This window comes from Eulemur rufifrons, chromosome 26 (assembly GCF_041146395.1).
Source record: "Eulemur rufifrons isolate Redbay chromosome 26, OSU_ERuf_1, whole genome shotgun sequence".
Lineage (NCBI taxonomy): Eukaryota > Metazoa > Chordata > Mammalia > Primates > Lemuridae > Eulemur > Eulemur rufifrons.
The window spans coordinates 4,468,253-4,485,126 of record NC_091008.1 but is presented as its reverse complement, the minus strand read 5'-3'; the positions used below and the strand labels follow the sequence as shown (position 1 = coordinate 4,485,126).

At 38.6% G+C, this 16,874-nt stretch overlaps 1 protein-coding gene across 2 annotated transcripts in view; it reads left to right on the top strand.

Annotated features, from left to right (window-relative positions):
• ENPEP (glutamyl aminopeptidase) overlaps positions 1–16,874 on the top strand; it is a 68,395-nt gene that overhangs the window by 34,149 nt on the left and 17,372 nt on the right. The window contains exons 9-16 of one of the 2 annotated variants that reach the window (XM_069459025.1): positions 3,355–3,420; positions 3,565–3,716; positions 4,882–4,961; positions 11,448–11,584; positions 11,716–11,771; positions 15,007–15,157; positions 16,561–16,634; positions 16,755–16,859. In XM_069459025.1, the coding sequence (XP_069315126.1) occupies positions 3,355–3,420; positions 3,565–3,716; positions 4,882–4,961; positions 11,448–11,584; positions 11,716–11,771; positions 15,007–15,157; positions 16,561–16,634; positions 16,755–16,859 (821 nt within the window). The remainder of the gene's footprint in view (positions 1–3,354; positions 3,421–3,564; positions 3,717–4,881; positions 4,962–11,447; positions 11,585–11,715; positions 11,772–15,006; positions 15,158–16,560; positions 16,635–16,754; positions 16,860–16,874) is intronic. The other variant, XM_069459026.1, reaches the window with a different exon arrangement.

Here is a 16,874-nt window from a genome sequence, read left to right as displayed (position 1 = left end):
TTTTGTTCTTCTAACAGACCCTAAGCCAGTAGTCCCCAGCCTATCTGGCAACAGGGACTAGGTTCATGGAAGACAATTTTTCCACGGATGGGAAGGGGTGGGGTGGCAGAACTCTGTGGCCCTGTCCCCAAAAGGCCATGGACCGGTACCAGTCAGCGGGCAGAGGGGGTTGGGGACCACAGCCCTAAGCCAATTGTCTCAGTGTTTGCTTTTGGCTCTCACTACCGCCGTGTCTCTTATGTGGCGTTTAGCCCTCTCTACACCGCCCCCAAAAGAAACTGATCCCTGTCTACCCAGTACTAAAATACCTAAGTGACTATTAAAGTAAGAAATAAGACCAGGATTTAGGAAACGTTTGGAAAGTGCATCAGTATGTTTTCCTCCTCTGTCCATTACTAAAATATTTTGTGTATACTTCAGGTGCAAAGGGAGAAGCTATGTGTTTGTGCTTATGTGTATATGAGAACATCTTGTAACTTGTCTATCAGCTTCAAACTCAAAGTTTGTCATATCCTCTCTCACTGAAAGCACCTGTAGCCAGGAACTCCGTCTTCTACATCTTTGCTTATACTCCAGTGCCTAGTTGAATGCATTATCTATATTAGGTGATCCAGAAAATGTTTTTTAAATGAATTAGTGAGTGAATAGTCTATAATAAATAATACAAACATAGAAATAAGCAAAATTCATTTTCAAAAATTAAGTTAAAATTCCATTTGCATAGTTTTCATTCTACATTAAATTGTAATTGATAAACAGCATATTCTTGGAATCTTCAGAGCTGATTTCAAATTAAATAATCTTTCATATTAACTTTTTTATAGACATACCAAAAGAGTCCTTAAAAGTGAATAGCTATTCTAATAATTCAATAATATTCTCACATTTCTTTTAACCAATATCTGTTATAATTAATAAAAACCAGTCTTATATAAAATGAATATTTCTCAAGTTAAAACAGTCTTCCTTTACCCTGTGACTACATGGGGTGCTGGAAACTGAACTAGGATGAATAGATATTAATTTTTCATATCATTATAGTGCTATGGAATGAATTTACCCACTACCAAAATACTCTTTTTTTTCATTATTCAAACACTAGCTAATATCTGAAAATGTTAAGTGATCTATATAAGCCACATTCAATAAGTTCTCAGACCAACTGGAACATTCCTTCACATTGTTTAAGCATCCGAACTGTATCCTCCTTGAGTTGTTATCATCACTTCATGATTGTTGCCCTTAAATCCTACAATCTGTGAAAGTGGAGTTGAAGGTCTTTCCCTTGAAAATGCTAACTTTCTCCCCAAAATGATTGTCCCTGAGCTAACCTGGTATGGTGCTAAATCTGGGGACGGCCAGTTGTCTGTTCTCTTCCGTGCTCACGACCTTCCCCCAAACTCAACCTCAGACAGAAAATAGGCACAGGGCGGGGGTGAATAAGAGCACATTACCAACTGGAGAATCTTTAGGGCCAGAGTTGTGCAGAAGAAAGTATAGTAGGTAATAGGACATTCATAACACCTATGGGTATAAAATAGAAACTGAAAAATATATTTGTCTTTTCTTTTTCTTCTAGTATCAGTAGTATCCCTGCTAAGACAGGAATGGCTCAGCTGAAAAAAGTCTTCCCCCTTCCAGGGAAACTAGTCATAGAAACACTGTTCTTTTCCTTTTCTGCTCACTCACCGATACCAACTAATGAGGACCCATGACTGAGTCATCATGTAATTTTGACTACATCATAATTATTCAAGGTGCAGAAAAAAAATTTCTTAATATAGAATATTCAGAAGCACTAATCTAGACAATATAAAATTAGTACCTTTAACATACTGTTTATATAAATTTCCATTTAGTCTCTAGTTCAGGAGAAGCAAGGAATTGTAATTTAAAAAAAATAGTAACAGCAACAGTGGTAAAAACGACCCACACTGATCCAGGATTCAGACTTCCCATATTAATCTCAGGCAAATCTGTTCACCCCTGCGTGTACCCAGGTAGTTAGGCAAAGCAGTTTTCTTCGGGAGCTGCATTAAATAATATTTAAGGTCCCTTTCAGTTCCAAGATTGTGTATTTCTAAGCTCGAGACATTGGGAGTATGCAACTATCTAAATTAATTTTAAGAAGATATTATTCTATAGAAATCATCATTAACACAGCTATGGTTATAATTATTATATGAAGTACTCCCTGGAATGAATACCTAAAATTGATCAGTCCTTGCGGCGTCTCCCTTCCTTTGCCTGCCCCCTGGTGGTAGTTCCAAGAAGTGCATTAACTCAAAGAACAAACCCGGAGGCCGCATTCCAAACTGGCTTCAACTCTATTCCAAACTTCTAGGAGCCCTGCAAAATTGTTTTCTCTCTCCGTGGCTGAAAAGAAAAAGAAATTTAGAAGATAATATGACCTAGGTACACGACCTACTGAAAATTATAGCAACTTAGAGTGAAAATGGTATGTGCAAAGTTAACAATTAGGGAACATTTAAGAAGGTTCCATTTCTATCAAAGACTTCCGCATTTCCAAGGGGACAATTCTAGAAAGTAACACAGGAATGATACAGCAGGAACTTTGGAAAGTTTCCTGGTAAACCGCAAATGGCTCCCAGTTATGGGATTAGGAAAAGCCTGGGAATTTTTTTCTGGGAGTGTATCACACTACATCTGAAAAATTCATGTACAGAAAGAGGTTTTGTGAACAGAGGGAGAGTCTTCTCTTTAAAGGATTTGTATTTTTTTTAAATATTTGAAGAGCGAAGACGTTCCCTAAAGTGAATAATGTCCTCAATTCATCCATCATCATCATTATTATTCAAAGGTTATAGATTCATTTCCTTGGAGCAGAGGCCAGCAAACTACTGCCTGCAGGGTAAACGTGGGCTACTGCTCTTGTTTTTTTCTTAGAGATGGGGTCTCACTGCATTGCCCAGAGTGCAGTGGCTGCTCACGGGAACAATCGTAGCTCACTGCAGCCTTGCAGTCCTGGTCTCAAGTGATCCTCCTGCCGCTGCCTCCAGAGTAGCTGGGACTAAGATGCACCACTGTGCCCAGCCTCCATCCATTTTTTTTTAAGGCCCATGAACTCAATAAGGTTTCTACATTTTTTAACGGTTGGAAGAAACCACGAGGAGAAGAGTATTTCATGATTCATGAGCACTGTATGGAATTCAAATTTCAGTGTGTGTGATCTTTTTTTTGGAAGACAGCCATGCTCATTCAGTGACGTTTTGTCGATTCTGGTTCTGTGCTAGGGAGGCAGAATTGAGCAGGTGTGACTAGTGGTTCAGTTCATATCGTGCAAGTATGAGAAAACAAACGTTGACTTCTAAAATGCTTATGTTTCGCATACAGATGTACTTGGAAAAATACAAATTCCAGAATGCAAAAACTTCAGATTTTTGGGAAGTACTGGAAGAGGTAAGGAAGAGTATATCCCCAAATATTTCTTTGTCGGACTTACAAATGATTTCCCAATCCTTTTTTTTTTTTATCTGACTATTCTATCCTTTCATTTCCCCTTATTTGTTAATTAATTAATCTCCAATTTTTTTTCAATGTTAGGTAAGTAATCTACCAGTGCAAGAAGTCATGGACACCTGGACCATACAGATGGGTTATCCTGTGCTCAACGTGAAGGACGCTCGGAACCTTGTACAGAAACGCTTTCTGTTGGACTCAACAGCTGATCCTTCCCAGCCAGCTTCAGATCTTGGGTAAGGCTGTATAACGAATTTCAAAACAAAAGGAGAAATTTGGCAGAAGTACCGGTCATTTCCTTAGATCCTGCTCTTGAGTATGTGATCGGCGGGTACAAAGGCATAGTTCTCTTGGGAGAACAAAGGGATTCAAGCCATCAAAAAGACATTTAAGAACTCTTTTAGGAGACATTTAAGACTGAATTTTTTTTTTTTTTTTTTTTTGAGACAGAGTCTCACTCTGTTGCCCGGGCTAGAGTGCCGTGGCGTCAGCCTCGCTGACAGCAACCTCAAAGCGCTGGGCTCAAGCGATCCTCCTGCCTCAGCCTCCTGAGTAGCTGGGACTACAGGCTCACACCACCACGTCCGGCTAGTTTTTCTATTTTTAGTAGAGACAGGGCCTCGCTCTTGCTCAGGCTGGTCTCGAACTCCTGACCTTGAGCGATCCTCCCGCCTTGGCCTCCCAGAGTGCTGGGATGACAGGCGTGAGCAACCGAGCCCGGCCAAGACGGAAATGTTGATTACATAGTCTATCAAAATACAAAGTTAACTCGCCCTGCCTCCACTCCATACTAGGAAAATACTAAGGTAGCTAAAGAGAACTGGAAGCTCCTGAAACATGCTTGCCTGATGATTTTTCTTTTGCAGCAAACCAGTTCTCATGATTCCAAATAGGAGATATTTACAGGAGAATGGGAGAAGCTTTGGGGGATGGTGGTGGCGTTATAATTTCGACATAATTTCTAAAATGTGTTATTTTCTTCACAGAGTTTCACAGATTGTCTTCTGAATTCTAAAAATGTCATGTGTTCTTTGACTGAAACACATGTTCGAGTATGTGCAACTTTGTGTGTGAATGCTCAGTATTATAATGTATCATATTTCTGCAATTTGTGCAATATCTTTATCCAAAGCCTCAAGGAATTTTATTGAAATAATAGTCTTCATCCTTAGCTAATCTTTTGAGACAAATTTCTACATTTTATAGATGAAATTGAAAGCAGTTACACAGCCTATCTTCATCACTAAAGAGTGTTGTATTAACTATATTAATAGTATATTATACACTGGACAATCATGTATAAAGAAAATTGGCTTTTCTATTGCCTTTTAATTATTTTTACTCTTGAAATTTTCATCTTTTAGTGATAAAAGTTAAATTTTTCTTTTTCAAAAATTTTAGTTACACATGGAATATTCCAGTTAAATGGACTGAAGATAATATAACAAGTATTACACTCTACAATAGGTCAGAAGAAGGAGGTAAATATCATCAGTTGATTTATTTCTTCTTTGAATGAATGTACCACATTAAACTAATATAGGTGTAAAGAAGCAACAATAAAGCTGGAACTTATACAATTTTCAGCTAAATATTTCAGCTAAATAATGATTCCAAATCTTTATCTATAGTGAAAACTTTTCTGCCTTGAGATATTCTTCTCAGTGATTTACTATGATTGACCCAATAATAAACAGCATATTCAAAGGAGAAGGGTCACATACTCAACCACTGGAAGATCAATGTATACATTTTCCGTCTCCCTTTCCCTCCCTTCCTTCACCCCCTCTCCCTTTCTTCCTCCTTTCTTTTTTATTTTTCTTTTTATCAGATAAGCAAGACATTGACCTTTTTTTTTTTTTTTTTTTTTTGAGACAGAGTCTCACTCTGTTGCCCAGGCTAGAGTGCTGTGGCGTCAGCCTAGCTCACAGCAACCTCAAACTCCTGGGCTCAAGCGATCCTCCTGACTCAGCCTCCCGAGTAGCTGGGACTACAGGCATGTGCCACCATGCCTGGCTAATTTTTTCTATATATTTTTAGTTGTCCATATAATTTCTTTCTATTTTTACTAGAGATGGGGTCACGCTCTTGCTCAGGCTGGTCTCGAACTCCTGAGTGCAAACGATCCACCTGCCTCGGCCTCCCAGAGTGCTAGGATTACAGGCGTGAGCCACCGCGCCCGGCCAAGACATTGAATTTCTTAAACTGTTATGTGAAAGGTCTAGGTTTAAAAAAATTCTCTGATTCAATGAGACCAATTATTTTTTGAAATATATTTGTGTGTTCTATCTCCCTTGTAAATTAAATGTTTTACTTGAAAAATTTTAGAGTTCTATAAAAACAAGGAGACCTTATCACACAGACCTCCAAATCGCTGAACAAATAATAAATAAGGCAGGTTTTAGCAGCAATCCCAGAAGAATTCTGCTTTTTATACTTTTACCATTGCACTTATTCCAAAACCATTTCTTAGCTAAGAACAAGCTAGACTCTTCTTCACCCCATCCCCTGAGGACTCAGTCTCAGAATAGCATCTGGTATGGACGTAACCTGTGTTTTCCTGAGGAGAAAGTAGATCACCCATCCTTCATTTGCATAGGATTAATTCTCCTACAAAATGTTCTAAAATATTAATTAGTTATGATTTCTCCAAAGCCTCAAAGAAGTAAATTTTTACCCTGTTTCCGGTAGATTGCTTTTTTAAAAACAGCTTTCTTGACATATAATTCATATACCATGAAATTCACCCATTTAAAGCGTATGATCCCGTGGCTTTTAGTATATTCACAGATATATTAATAACACCAGTCAATTTTAGAGTATTTGCATCATTTCAAAATAAAACCCTAGCTCTCACTTCTCTATCCTCCCATTCCCCAGCCCTAAGCAACCACTAATCTATGTTCTGCCTCTATAGATTTGCCTGTTCTGAACATTTCATGTAAATGAAATGATACATGTAGTATTTTGTGACTATCTTTTCAATTAGCATGTTTCCAGGTTTGTCCATATTGTAGCACGTATCAATACTTCATTCCTTTTTTATTGCCAAATTCTATCCCATTATGTGAATCTACCACCTTTTCTTTATCCATTTATCAGTTGATGGACATTTAGATCATTTCCACCTTTTGTCTATTATGAAAAATGCTGCTGTAAACATTTGTGTACAAGTTTTTCTGTCAATCCAGAATTTTTCTACCTTTTGGGGGTTTTGTTTGTTTGTTTTGTTTTACTTTTATTGTAAACTCTTTTGTGATTTTTACTTTTACTATAAACCCTATCAGCTTTGCTATTATGGAGGAAAGACTTCTTTATTACAACAAAATTTTCTCTTGCTCATTTATGCTAATGATATTTTTAACATTGTGGTCAATAATTCTAAATTTTTTCAGATTTCCCAGATCAATGCCATTTTGTCTTAGTATTTTATGTATGTTTATGTTGTATTTGACAACCAAGCTCTGCCTTTTGTGATCTGTCTTCTGACTATTTTCATACTCATAAGTACATTTGCCAAAGGAAAATGGAGAAGACAGAAAAAAAATACACTTTTAAAAATGTATAAGAGCACTGACAAAAGGCATAATAAGGTTAGGATTCCATTGGGAGGTTTCCAGTAGCTTTGGCTTAACTATTGCTACATATTTTCCCCACTGGTCACCATAGCTAGTTGAGGGTTAGAAGAACGTCTCAGCAGCTGCCTAAAAATTTGAAAGCATGAATAATTCATCTACCCTAACCCAGTCTACCCAGCATTTTCATGGAATGAGGTTTCCATACAAGTGAATTTTCCAAATAATCGGAGCTTACTGGAGTGCTTCGTAAAATAAATTTCAAGAGTTCACAATAAACACTGTTCTAATATGTGTTACATACTTTTTAGATAGAAGATTTGGAATAATAAATTTAATCCTTAGTTACATAATTAATTCTTTCAAGCAGGGATTGCTTACACGCCGGACACTGAGGTAGGCATGGAGATGGCTCTGGGAAGGAAAAAAGCACGATCCTAACCCTAGTGTAGATGATCGTCTAGGGACGGGTCAGCAGGCAGGTGTGACACTGTGTCCTGGGTGCCGTTTGGTAGAGCAGCCGAGGATGCTCGATGCTCACAGAAGCACCAGCCAGATTTGGGAGTTCAGGAAAGGTTACTAAAAAAAAAAAAAGAACATCGAGGCTGAGATTTCAGAGGCCAAAATAGAGTATAAATGCGTGATAAGATTGACCTAGGGTAGGAGGGTCAAGTGCTCTAGATGGGAAGTGAGAGAGCAGGGAGCACGTAGGGTCCTTCCTCTCTGTCCCTCTGTCATTAAATGTGACACATTTTGTGCTCTGCTGACTCATCCATGTCGCCCCTCCCCACAGAATATTCCTGGAGGAAATGGCGTGTGTTCACTGTTGCTCTGTGTCTCCAGAAGGCACTGTCAGCATGCACCTGATGACTGTTTACTGAATGAATGAATGAATGAATGAATCAGTACACTAACGAGGAGGCTTTGATGTTTGCAGTGCTGTGATGGCAAATCTACCTTTATCTGAAACTTCAGATTCATGGCTGGTCATGCAAACCAGGCATCTCTTCCTACTTCAAAGTGGCTGTTCCATTTTTAGGCTGTGCAATAAGTTCCTGTTTCCTGTCTGAGGACATCTTCAGCTCTCAGCTCTGAGCACAGATGACGAACACGTCCCGAGGGCACCGAATGGGCAGCCAGCTCACGTTGCCAATCCTCCCTCCCTCCCTCCTCTCGGTTTCTTTGATGACCTCATCAGTTAGCAATTCCCCAGGCAATAGTGGCACTTCCCCCAAGGTCTTTTATTTACTTCTGTACTGTGCACAATATTTTAAGCATGAAGACACATTACAAATTAGATGTGTAATTTTTAACAAAAGAAGAGGAACTTTACCACCAAACCTTTTCTGGCTATTCTAACCTACTCCAAGTAATCTCTCCTCTCACCAACGAGGGTATATTTTTCTCTCCTCTCACCAACCACAGTATCTTTTATGCTGTCAGTTTCGTCAGTTGTTATTCCTAGCATTATTACTTCGTATTTTAAACAAAATCATTGTTATTTGAGCTTCATGTTTCACTCTCTAGGAATCTCAGGCTATCGCAAGCTGTCTACTCATCTAAAATTATTTACATATGATAGTAACATTAAAGAACTGTCACGAGTACTCTGTTACTGAAATCCATTAGGTTGGAATTATTAATAAATAGCCTCTAGATGAAATTTTGCAACAGTAATTATCAGTTTTCTCTACCACTTAGACATATAATAAAAGAAAAAAATAGGAATTTTCTAGAAAGGGCCCCTACCCAGAGATAATTTATTCAATACTGTTATTCATAGAACCAGTAAGAAACAGAACAAAACAATTTAGAAGTTGAGTGATAAAGTATTATGTGGCCACTAAACTTACATTGCCAAATATGTAAAATGAAATTGCAAGGTGTTTACAATATAATTTCAGATGAGCAAAGACTACTAATCATAAAAAGAGTAGGGTCCAATTACATGTGTAACATATAGAAGATACATACATGCACACACACACAGAGGAGATAAAAACATGTTAGCCGCGGTGGGTAATTTTCATATTTTCCTTTATACCTTATTGTATTTTCCAAGTGCCTCATAAAGAATATATACTATTGTTATAATCAGAAAGAAATGAATAGGTGTAAAAACAGAAGAAAACACACGCTCTTACTTCTGTGTGCCACTGGGAATAGGCATCAGTATTTTAGTTCTACTCACTTCGGTATGTAACTGAACAACCCAACAGCGTTTTGCTGTTGACAACTGTTCTGAAAGTAGCATGAACTTGGAAAGTCCTTAACTACTGACTTCCTGGATCGCAGCTTCCTCATCTATAAAGTGAGAAAAATCACAGTAACTCTAGACAGGCTTAACTAGGTGCATATAAAGCACACTAGAAGACAGCAGTATTTAGATGGATTGCCAGGAACTTCTCAATGTTATTTATATTTGCTTTGCTATTTATAGAACTGGCAGCATATCCCTTTTCATAATAATGGGGATAGCTACCATCTGCTGGATACGTAACACATAACTATGTGACCAACACTTTACTTATTTTATCTTATTTAATCTTCACAACAGCCCAGGGAGGGATTTTTATCCCTAGTTCCCTTGTGGTGAACTGGGACACAGAGGGGTCCACTGCTTTGGCCAAGGTCACAGGGCTAGTAAGCCACAGAGCAATGATTTTATTCTAGGTCTCTCAGACTCCAAAGTTCATGCTCTTTCTCCTGTGACATATGGCTTTACACTTAGCAAGCAACTCTCCTCCTGATACGTTCAAAGTGTACGGCTGCCAAAAGATTAGCTTCCTTTCAACAACTTGTCCACGGGAGGATGACAAAGAAAGATAAATATGACATGAGTGAGGTAAGGGTTTATAATTTGTCAAGTACCTACTCTGAACGTTCCTAAAGAAACGTATTGTCTTGTTGAAGAGCTTACTCGTGTATTGTGAAAAACTACCGCGTCCTGGGTACCGTCCAGACCTTGCAAACACTTCCAAAATTTAAACCATCTTTCCTCCCAAGCTGACTCACCTTCCTCTATTCTCCAATGGCAGCCCCATAATTCATCCAACCATGCAATCCATTTCCCCCTTCTCCAACTGTCCACATCACTCCAGGAAAAGGGCTGTGCTGATTTGACCTGTGATATGTCTTGTGAATACCTCACCTCCTTTCTCTTTTCATCTTCTCCACGCGTGTAAGCCCCTCATCCTCTCTTGCCCTAGGTTGTTACAGCGGACTCTGAATTCTTGCCTCCAGAATCTCCTCCAAAATGCCTCCCATGCCACTGTCAAAATTATCTATTTGGACTCGAGCATGTTATTTCCCCACTTAAAAATCTTCCCTGTTTTCCTATCTCTCGGATGAGTTTCTTAACATGGGATTAATATGTGGCTGGTCTTTATTTCCAGCCTCATCTGCTGTTTTCAGATATCGCACCCTATATTATCACTACATTAAACTATGTGAAATTCCTCAAATATACTAAGTGTCCCTACACCATTATTTAAATTGTATATTGACCATGTAAACAAAAGAGTATATGAATTGAAAAGTATAGGAGTAATGCTAACAAACAGTAGTCATGTCAGAGCATAGCTATTATTTTAAGTGCATATTTTTTGCCTAAAACATAAGTCTCTGTTCCTTCGATGTTGGGCTTCTAAAATCTATATGCTAGAGCCCTATGTAAATATTGAATGCTACTTTAGAGAGAAAGTTAATTTGGTACACGCACTGATGTAACCAACTAAAATGAAGAAGTAGGAGACTTTACAAAGATAAATAAAATGGAAACAGCAAGTATGAAATGGATTACAAAGTCAAGAATGTTGCATTTGAATTTCAATTCTATTGCAACACGTTAAAAAGTGTTACAGATTCTCAGTTTATTATTCTGCTTAGCAATAGTCATTTTCATCAACTTCAATGTTGATTTTAATAAACAAAGTATTCTTTCAAGTGTTTATATTTTTATCCCCTCCCCAGGATGCCCCAGTGAATACACTTTGTGTAATTAATCCCTTATGATTAGGAATATACGGACTGCCCCTGGAGGCATGGACTTCTCTGTCTGTTTGTTTTCTTTTATTGAGGAATTGACCAGCCCAAAATTATTTCACCCATTTGGCAAGCTTCTGCTAGTAAGAAGTACAAGTCACTAATTACAGGACACTTGTTTATATTGCTTCTTTATTTTTTTAGCTCACTCACTACAGTGACATTCTAAAGTTAGGCAACTAAGTAGGAATTAGGCTTTGGGGCTTTGGATCCGAATCAGACTTGACTCCCTGAGCTAGTATGTCTTTTTCCTTTTCTTTTCTTGTCTTTTTGCCCTCTGGGTCTAATTTCTCTGTGTTTATAGTACATGCAAACATGTTTCTCATTAGTGTTTATTTACTACCACAGGAATCACTTTGAACTCTTCTAATCCTAGTGGAAATGCTTTTCTCAAAATAAACCCAGATCATATTGGGTTTTATCGTGTAAATTATGAAGTACTAATTTGGAACCAGATAGCTGGAAATCTTTCCTCGAACCACAAGGTAAGAGGTAGCAACGGTTGGGAACTGTTTTATTTTTGTTCTAAGAACAGCAGCTTCATGATATTAATTTTTTTCAGCATGCTGTGCTTTTAAGATTCACGTTTCTTACCTCTCTTTCTTCTTCTTCTCAGGACTTTTCTTCTGCTGATCGTGCAAGTCTCATTGATGATGCTTTTGCCTTGGCGAGGTGAGTTCTGGAATGAGACTAGATTACTTAAAATATGCTGGGTTTTGTCATCAATAAAAACGAATTACAACATTGAAGTATTAATCAATTTTAGCTTAAAATATCCAAAGCCACTATTTAAAACATTGTTATTTTTCACTCTCTTTTTAGAAGTTCCTATGAGCCTCACAGTCAACATACTGATGATATCAAACCTTAATGTACACACAAAGACTCACCTACCCTATTAACTTTGAGTATGGTTTGTCTATATCAGACTCTTTAAGCTAATTAGGAGTGACATTTCCAAATGCTCAAAAGTGCTCGTTCATAATTTGATTTAATAAAAAGACAAACAATGTTTCATTGATTCAGTTCTCTGAGCCCACCGTAAGATTTTGTGGCTAGAATTGTCCGATCTTGTTCAGGTCATTGGGGTAAGAAGAATGAGCCATGGCGCTCTAGGATTGATCATAATGAAGGTACCATTTAGGAAATTTGACTTTTTCCCTCATAGCCTGATGTTAACTTGAGCTTAGAAAAAAGATAATCGGCATGGACTGGGGGAGCTGAGGAGTAGTTTCCGTGGTACCTCTAAACTTTTTTGTCATGTAGTCCAACGCCAGTAATTCAACAAGCACTTATGAGTTTCTGGTACTTTTCAGGAGCTGGGAACACAGCCGATTTTATTTCTCTGACTTTGTCATGGCTTTATTCTAGACGTGAGCAATATTCTGAGAGTGAGATGCCACTTCCTTAGTAGCCTCCTGTGACCCCTTTGTGTGTGGGTGTCCCCCTTATGGGCTCCTGTACTGCCCCACAGTATTGCTTTATTATTGCTTATTAATCGTCCATTTCAGTCATCAAACTGTAGGTTCCGTGAAAGTGGGCACCCAAACCCATCTGTCAGTCCGTGTGGCCAGGAATGGTTGATGCTCAATAAATACTGGCTGAATAGGTGGCTGGAAGAACAGTGTAACAGTACTAAATGCAGGGGGAACTATTTTACAGACACTTCCCAGGTAGCTTACTGGTAGGCAAAAAACCTTCTTGACATTTTTTAAGGAAGGAATTACAGGGTTAAAAAACAGGCTTTTGAATCTGTTTAAAATCCTAGTTCCATATAACTTTGAGTGAATCTCTTAACTTCTCTCTGCCTCAATTTCCTTAGTAAAATGGAGTTGACCTTGTAAGATTTTGGTGAGGAATACATGAGATCGTGGACAGAAAGCACTGAAAAGATTATCTGGTGTGTAGAGACTGCTCAATAAATTATATTACTTGACCACAATGCACTGACTATTGATTAGTAGCAACAAAAGATGCAATCAGAAAAGCTCTTCTGAATTTGTAATCCAGATTCCCTTTGTAGGTAATGGACAATATGATGGGACGCTTTTTAGTGAATGTCCAAGTTTAATCTCCTGGATATGTAATAGATTAGTTATTTTCACTATACTGCAGTATACCATTCACTCATGTAATAAATACGTATTGAGGATCCACTATGTGCCAGGTAGACCCTGGGAAACTAAATGTTGAAAGAAGATGATCAATAAGCATTTTAAAACATAACAGAACCATTTAGAATGTTTTCCTAGAAAACTCTCCCAGGAATCCACTGTACCTTTTCCAAAGCTCAGCTTCTTGGCTGTTAGAAATTACAAAGAACTGCACTATCTCAATAGCTTAATTCCCATCACGACACAATGCAGACGGTCCATTTGGCGCTAAGATGACATGGAAGCCTCTTGAACGCGCTCGCTGAGGAGCTGTGTGTAAAGCAAACAGCTCACGCTGTTGAAAGACTTTCTCACTTTCGCTCAGCTCCTTGGCATAGCCCCATAAAATTTTTGAAAAGCTGTGGAAACGAAGAAAGTGAAACAAATTTGAAAGCCGAAACAAATGTGGAATCCCACAGCAACAGAGCTGGAAAACACCTGAGCCATCACCTGGCCCGATTTCCCTTTGCAATAAATACATGCAGAAAACTGGACGCAGAGAGAAACAGACTCCACCGAAGCCCGGTAGAGCTGACAGGACGGCTTAAAAGACCACCTATGCTAAGACCACTATGAAACTTTAGGGAGCAAAGAAAACCAGAAATGTGTAGTTAAACAGGTAAGTGCCTGGGGCAGGATCAGTATTTACACAACGCTACCGTGGCATTCAAAAGGAATGTTTTTATTATGTTCAATAGTCAGGGCTAAAAGGGTGCATCTGAAAATAAACATATTCTTTATTCCCTTGTCCCTTTAAACTTGCTCTTGAAGGGCCAGTCCTCTTACTGCCTGCTGGGGAGTTAGTCTCTCGGTCAAGGTGAGGATCAGAGATTTGCCCCATCACTTCTAGTCCCCCTGGACACTCTCAGTTCTGTAAGATACTCAGCCCAGTGAAATCATCAGAGCTCTCTACTTCATTTACAGCTTCTCCCTGCCCCAAGCTCAGGCCACCTTCAGACCAGCCGCCTTTAGTGGGAATAAGATGCTTGATTTCTTCTACTTTCCCTGCTTGAAACTTCTTCTTCTCCCCACTCACCACACTGCCTCTGGTTTCTCCAAAGTTAAGGCAAGGAGAGCAGGCGAGAAGAAGACAGATTCTGATGTGCTGTCTGCTTATTTCTGGTCCTTTCTGAATGCCATAGATGTTCAATGCTGATTCTTTCCCTTGCGTGATGTTTTTTTTTTTTTTTTTTTTTGAAACAGAGTCTCGCTTTGTTGCCCGGGCTAGAGTGCTGTGGCGTCAGCCTCGCTCACAGCAACCTCAGACTCCTGGGCTTAAGAGATCCTCCTGCCTCGGCCTCCTGAGTAGCTGGGACTACAGGCATGTGCCACCAGGCCCGGCTAATTTTTTTCTGTATATATTTTTAGTTGTCCAGATCATTTCTTTCTATTTTTAGTAGAGATGGGGGTCTTGCTCTTGCTCAGGCTGGTTTCGAACTCCTGACCTCGAGCGATCCACCCGCCTCGGCCTCCCAGAGTGCTAGAATTACAGGCGTGGGCCACCGCACCCGGCCTAAATGTACATCTTAATGTCTGTCTTCCTCCTTACTATTGAATGTATGAAAGCATGAATATATCATTTTGAACAAAACTTTTTGATTGGTCCTCAACAATAAATGCAATTTCTTATTTGTTTAATAGAAGCATTCTCATTAACATGGAACACTGTGATTGTCATATTAGTACTTTCAGTCAAATGGAAGATAAAGTCTATGGTTTTTAACTAACTGTGTTATTTTTTTTTTCTTTCTCAGAGCTCAACTTCTAGATTATCATGTGGCTCTGAACTTGACCAAGTATCTCAAAAAAGAAGAAGATTATTTACCGTGGCAGAGAGTCATTTCAGCCATAAACTACATCATTAGCATGTTTGAAGATGATACCGAGCTATACCCTCTGATCCAGGTGATGCTGATGCTCTGGTATCTTATGAAAGCAAATGTTTGGCCATTAGCAGAACAGGATGCTTTCTGAGAGAAGGAGCCTCCGGGTACACGAAAGCGTATCTATCTGCCAGTTGGAATCAAAAGAAAGTGCAAAGACTTGACTAATCAAAGCAAAGATAGGCTATCTATTCTTTTTCAGTTGGAAATGTATTAATATTTGTGGTTCTATATACTAACCACTTAAAGGTATATTTCAGTGTTAAATGGAACATAAAAATGAATATTTTATTTAAAATATACATATTAAACCATAAACACTAATTAGATCCTATTTTTAGTGTATACATGTTACAATGAATTATTCTTACCAAAATATAACATTATATTTTCTTGTTCTTACTGATATTTCTTTTTTTTTTTTGGAGTCAGAGTCCCATTCTGCTGCCTGGGCTAGAGCGTCATGGAGTCAGCCTAGCTCAGAGCAACCTCAAACTCCTGGGCTCAAGCGATCCTTCTGCCTCAGCCTCTCAAGTAGCTGGGACTATAGGCATGCGCCACCATGCCCAGCTAATTTTTTTTTTCTATATATTTTTAGTTGTCCGGATAATTTCTTTCCATTTTTTTTAGTAGAGACAAGGTCTCGCTAGTCTCGAACTCCTGACCTCGAGCGATCCACCCGCCTCGGCCTCCCAGAGTGCTAGGATTACAGGCGTGAGCCACCGTGCCCAGCCCATTTCCATATAGAGATTTTGTTGTAAGATTGTCATTCTAAATACCATTTTTTGTTTTTTATTTTTTTGGTTTGTGATTTCTATAGCACAGGACACTTGTAACTTTAAACAAATTCTGGATTCAAATCTCTAGCTCTTCCACTTACTAAATGAAAAAATCTTGAACAAATGATTTTATGTTTGTGAATCTTAATTTGTTTTGTATAATAAGAACATCAGCACTTGCCTGCCTGTGGTAATGTGAGGATCAAAGAATATAAAAGTCCGTTGTAAATCATAAGGCAATCTACAAATATCAGTTATTTTTATTATTTCATCAATACTGCAACAATCTTTTTAGTGCAGGAAGTATGTCAGGTGTCTTTATATTTATTACATACGTTAACTAAGAAACGGAGGTTAAAAAGGGAGATTAAAACCCAAAGTTTTATAGAACATTATAGAAAGATCCAGGATGGTTCACATCTTCAGGATTTTTTTTCTTGTTTAAGGAACAGTTTAAATATCTTCAGGATTGAAGCAAAATTGCAACGTGATAAAAACTGAACACATTCCTTTCCTAAGGGCAAGCCCAGAGTTCTCTGAACTAGTGGGAAAATAGATTACAATGGGGAGCTGCAGATTATCATAATCGGGATACTGTTGATAAGCAGTAAATTGTTACTCATCGTACATCTTTCTTTTATTTCAGGAATACTTCCAAAGCCAGGTGAAGCCCCTTGCGGATTCTCTCGCATGGACCGATACTGGAGACCATCTCACAAAGTTATTTTTTCATCTTTTTAAAATGAATATTCATTTGACATTTGTTTGTGTGTTTTAAGACATGTTGAAAAGTGCTTACGGTCCTGGCTTTGGGGCTGTTTGTTTTGTTCTGTCTTTCAGGTTACTCCGCACCTCTGTGCTGGGGCTGGCGTGCAAGATGGGAGACACAGAAGCCCTGAGCAACGCTTCCCAGTTATTTGAGCAGTGGCTAACCGGGACTGTAAGGTGACTGCTTGCCTT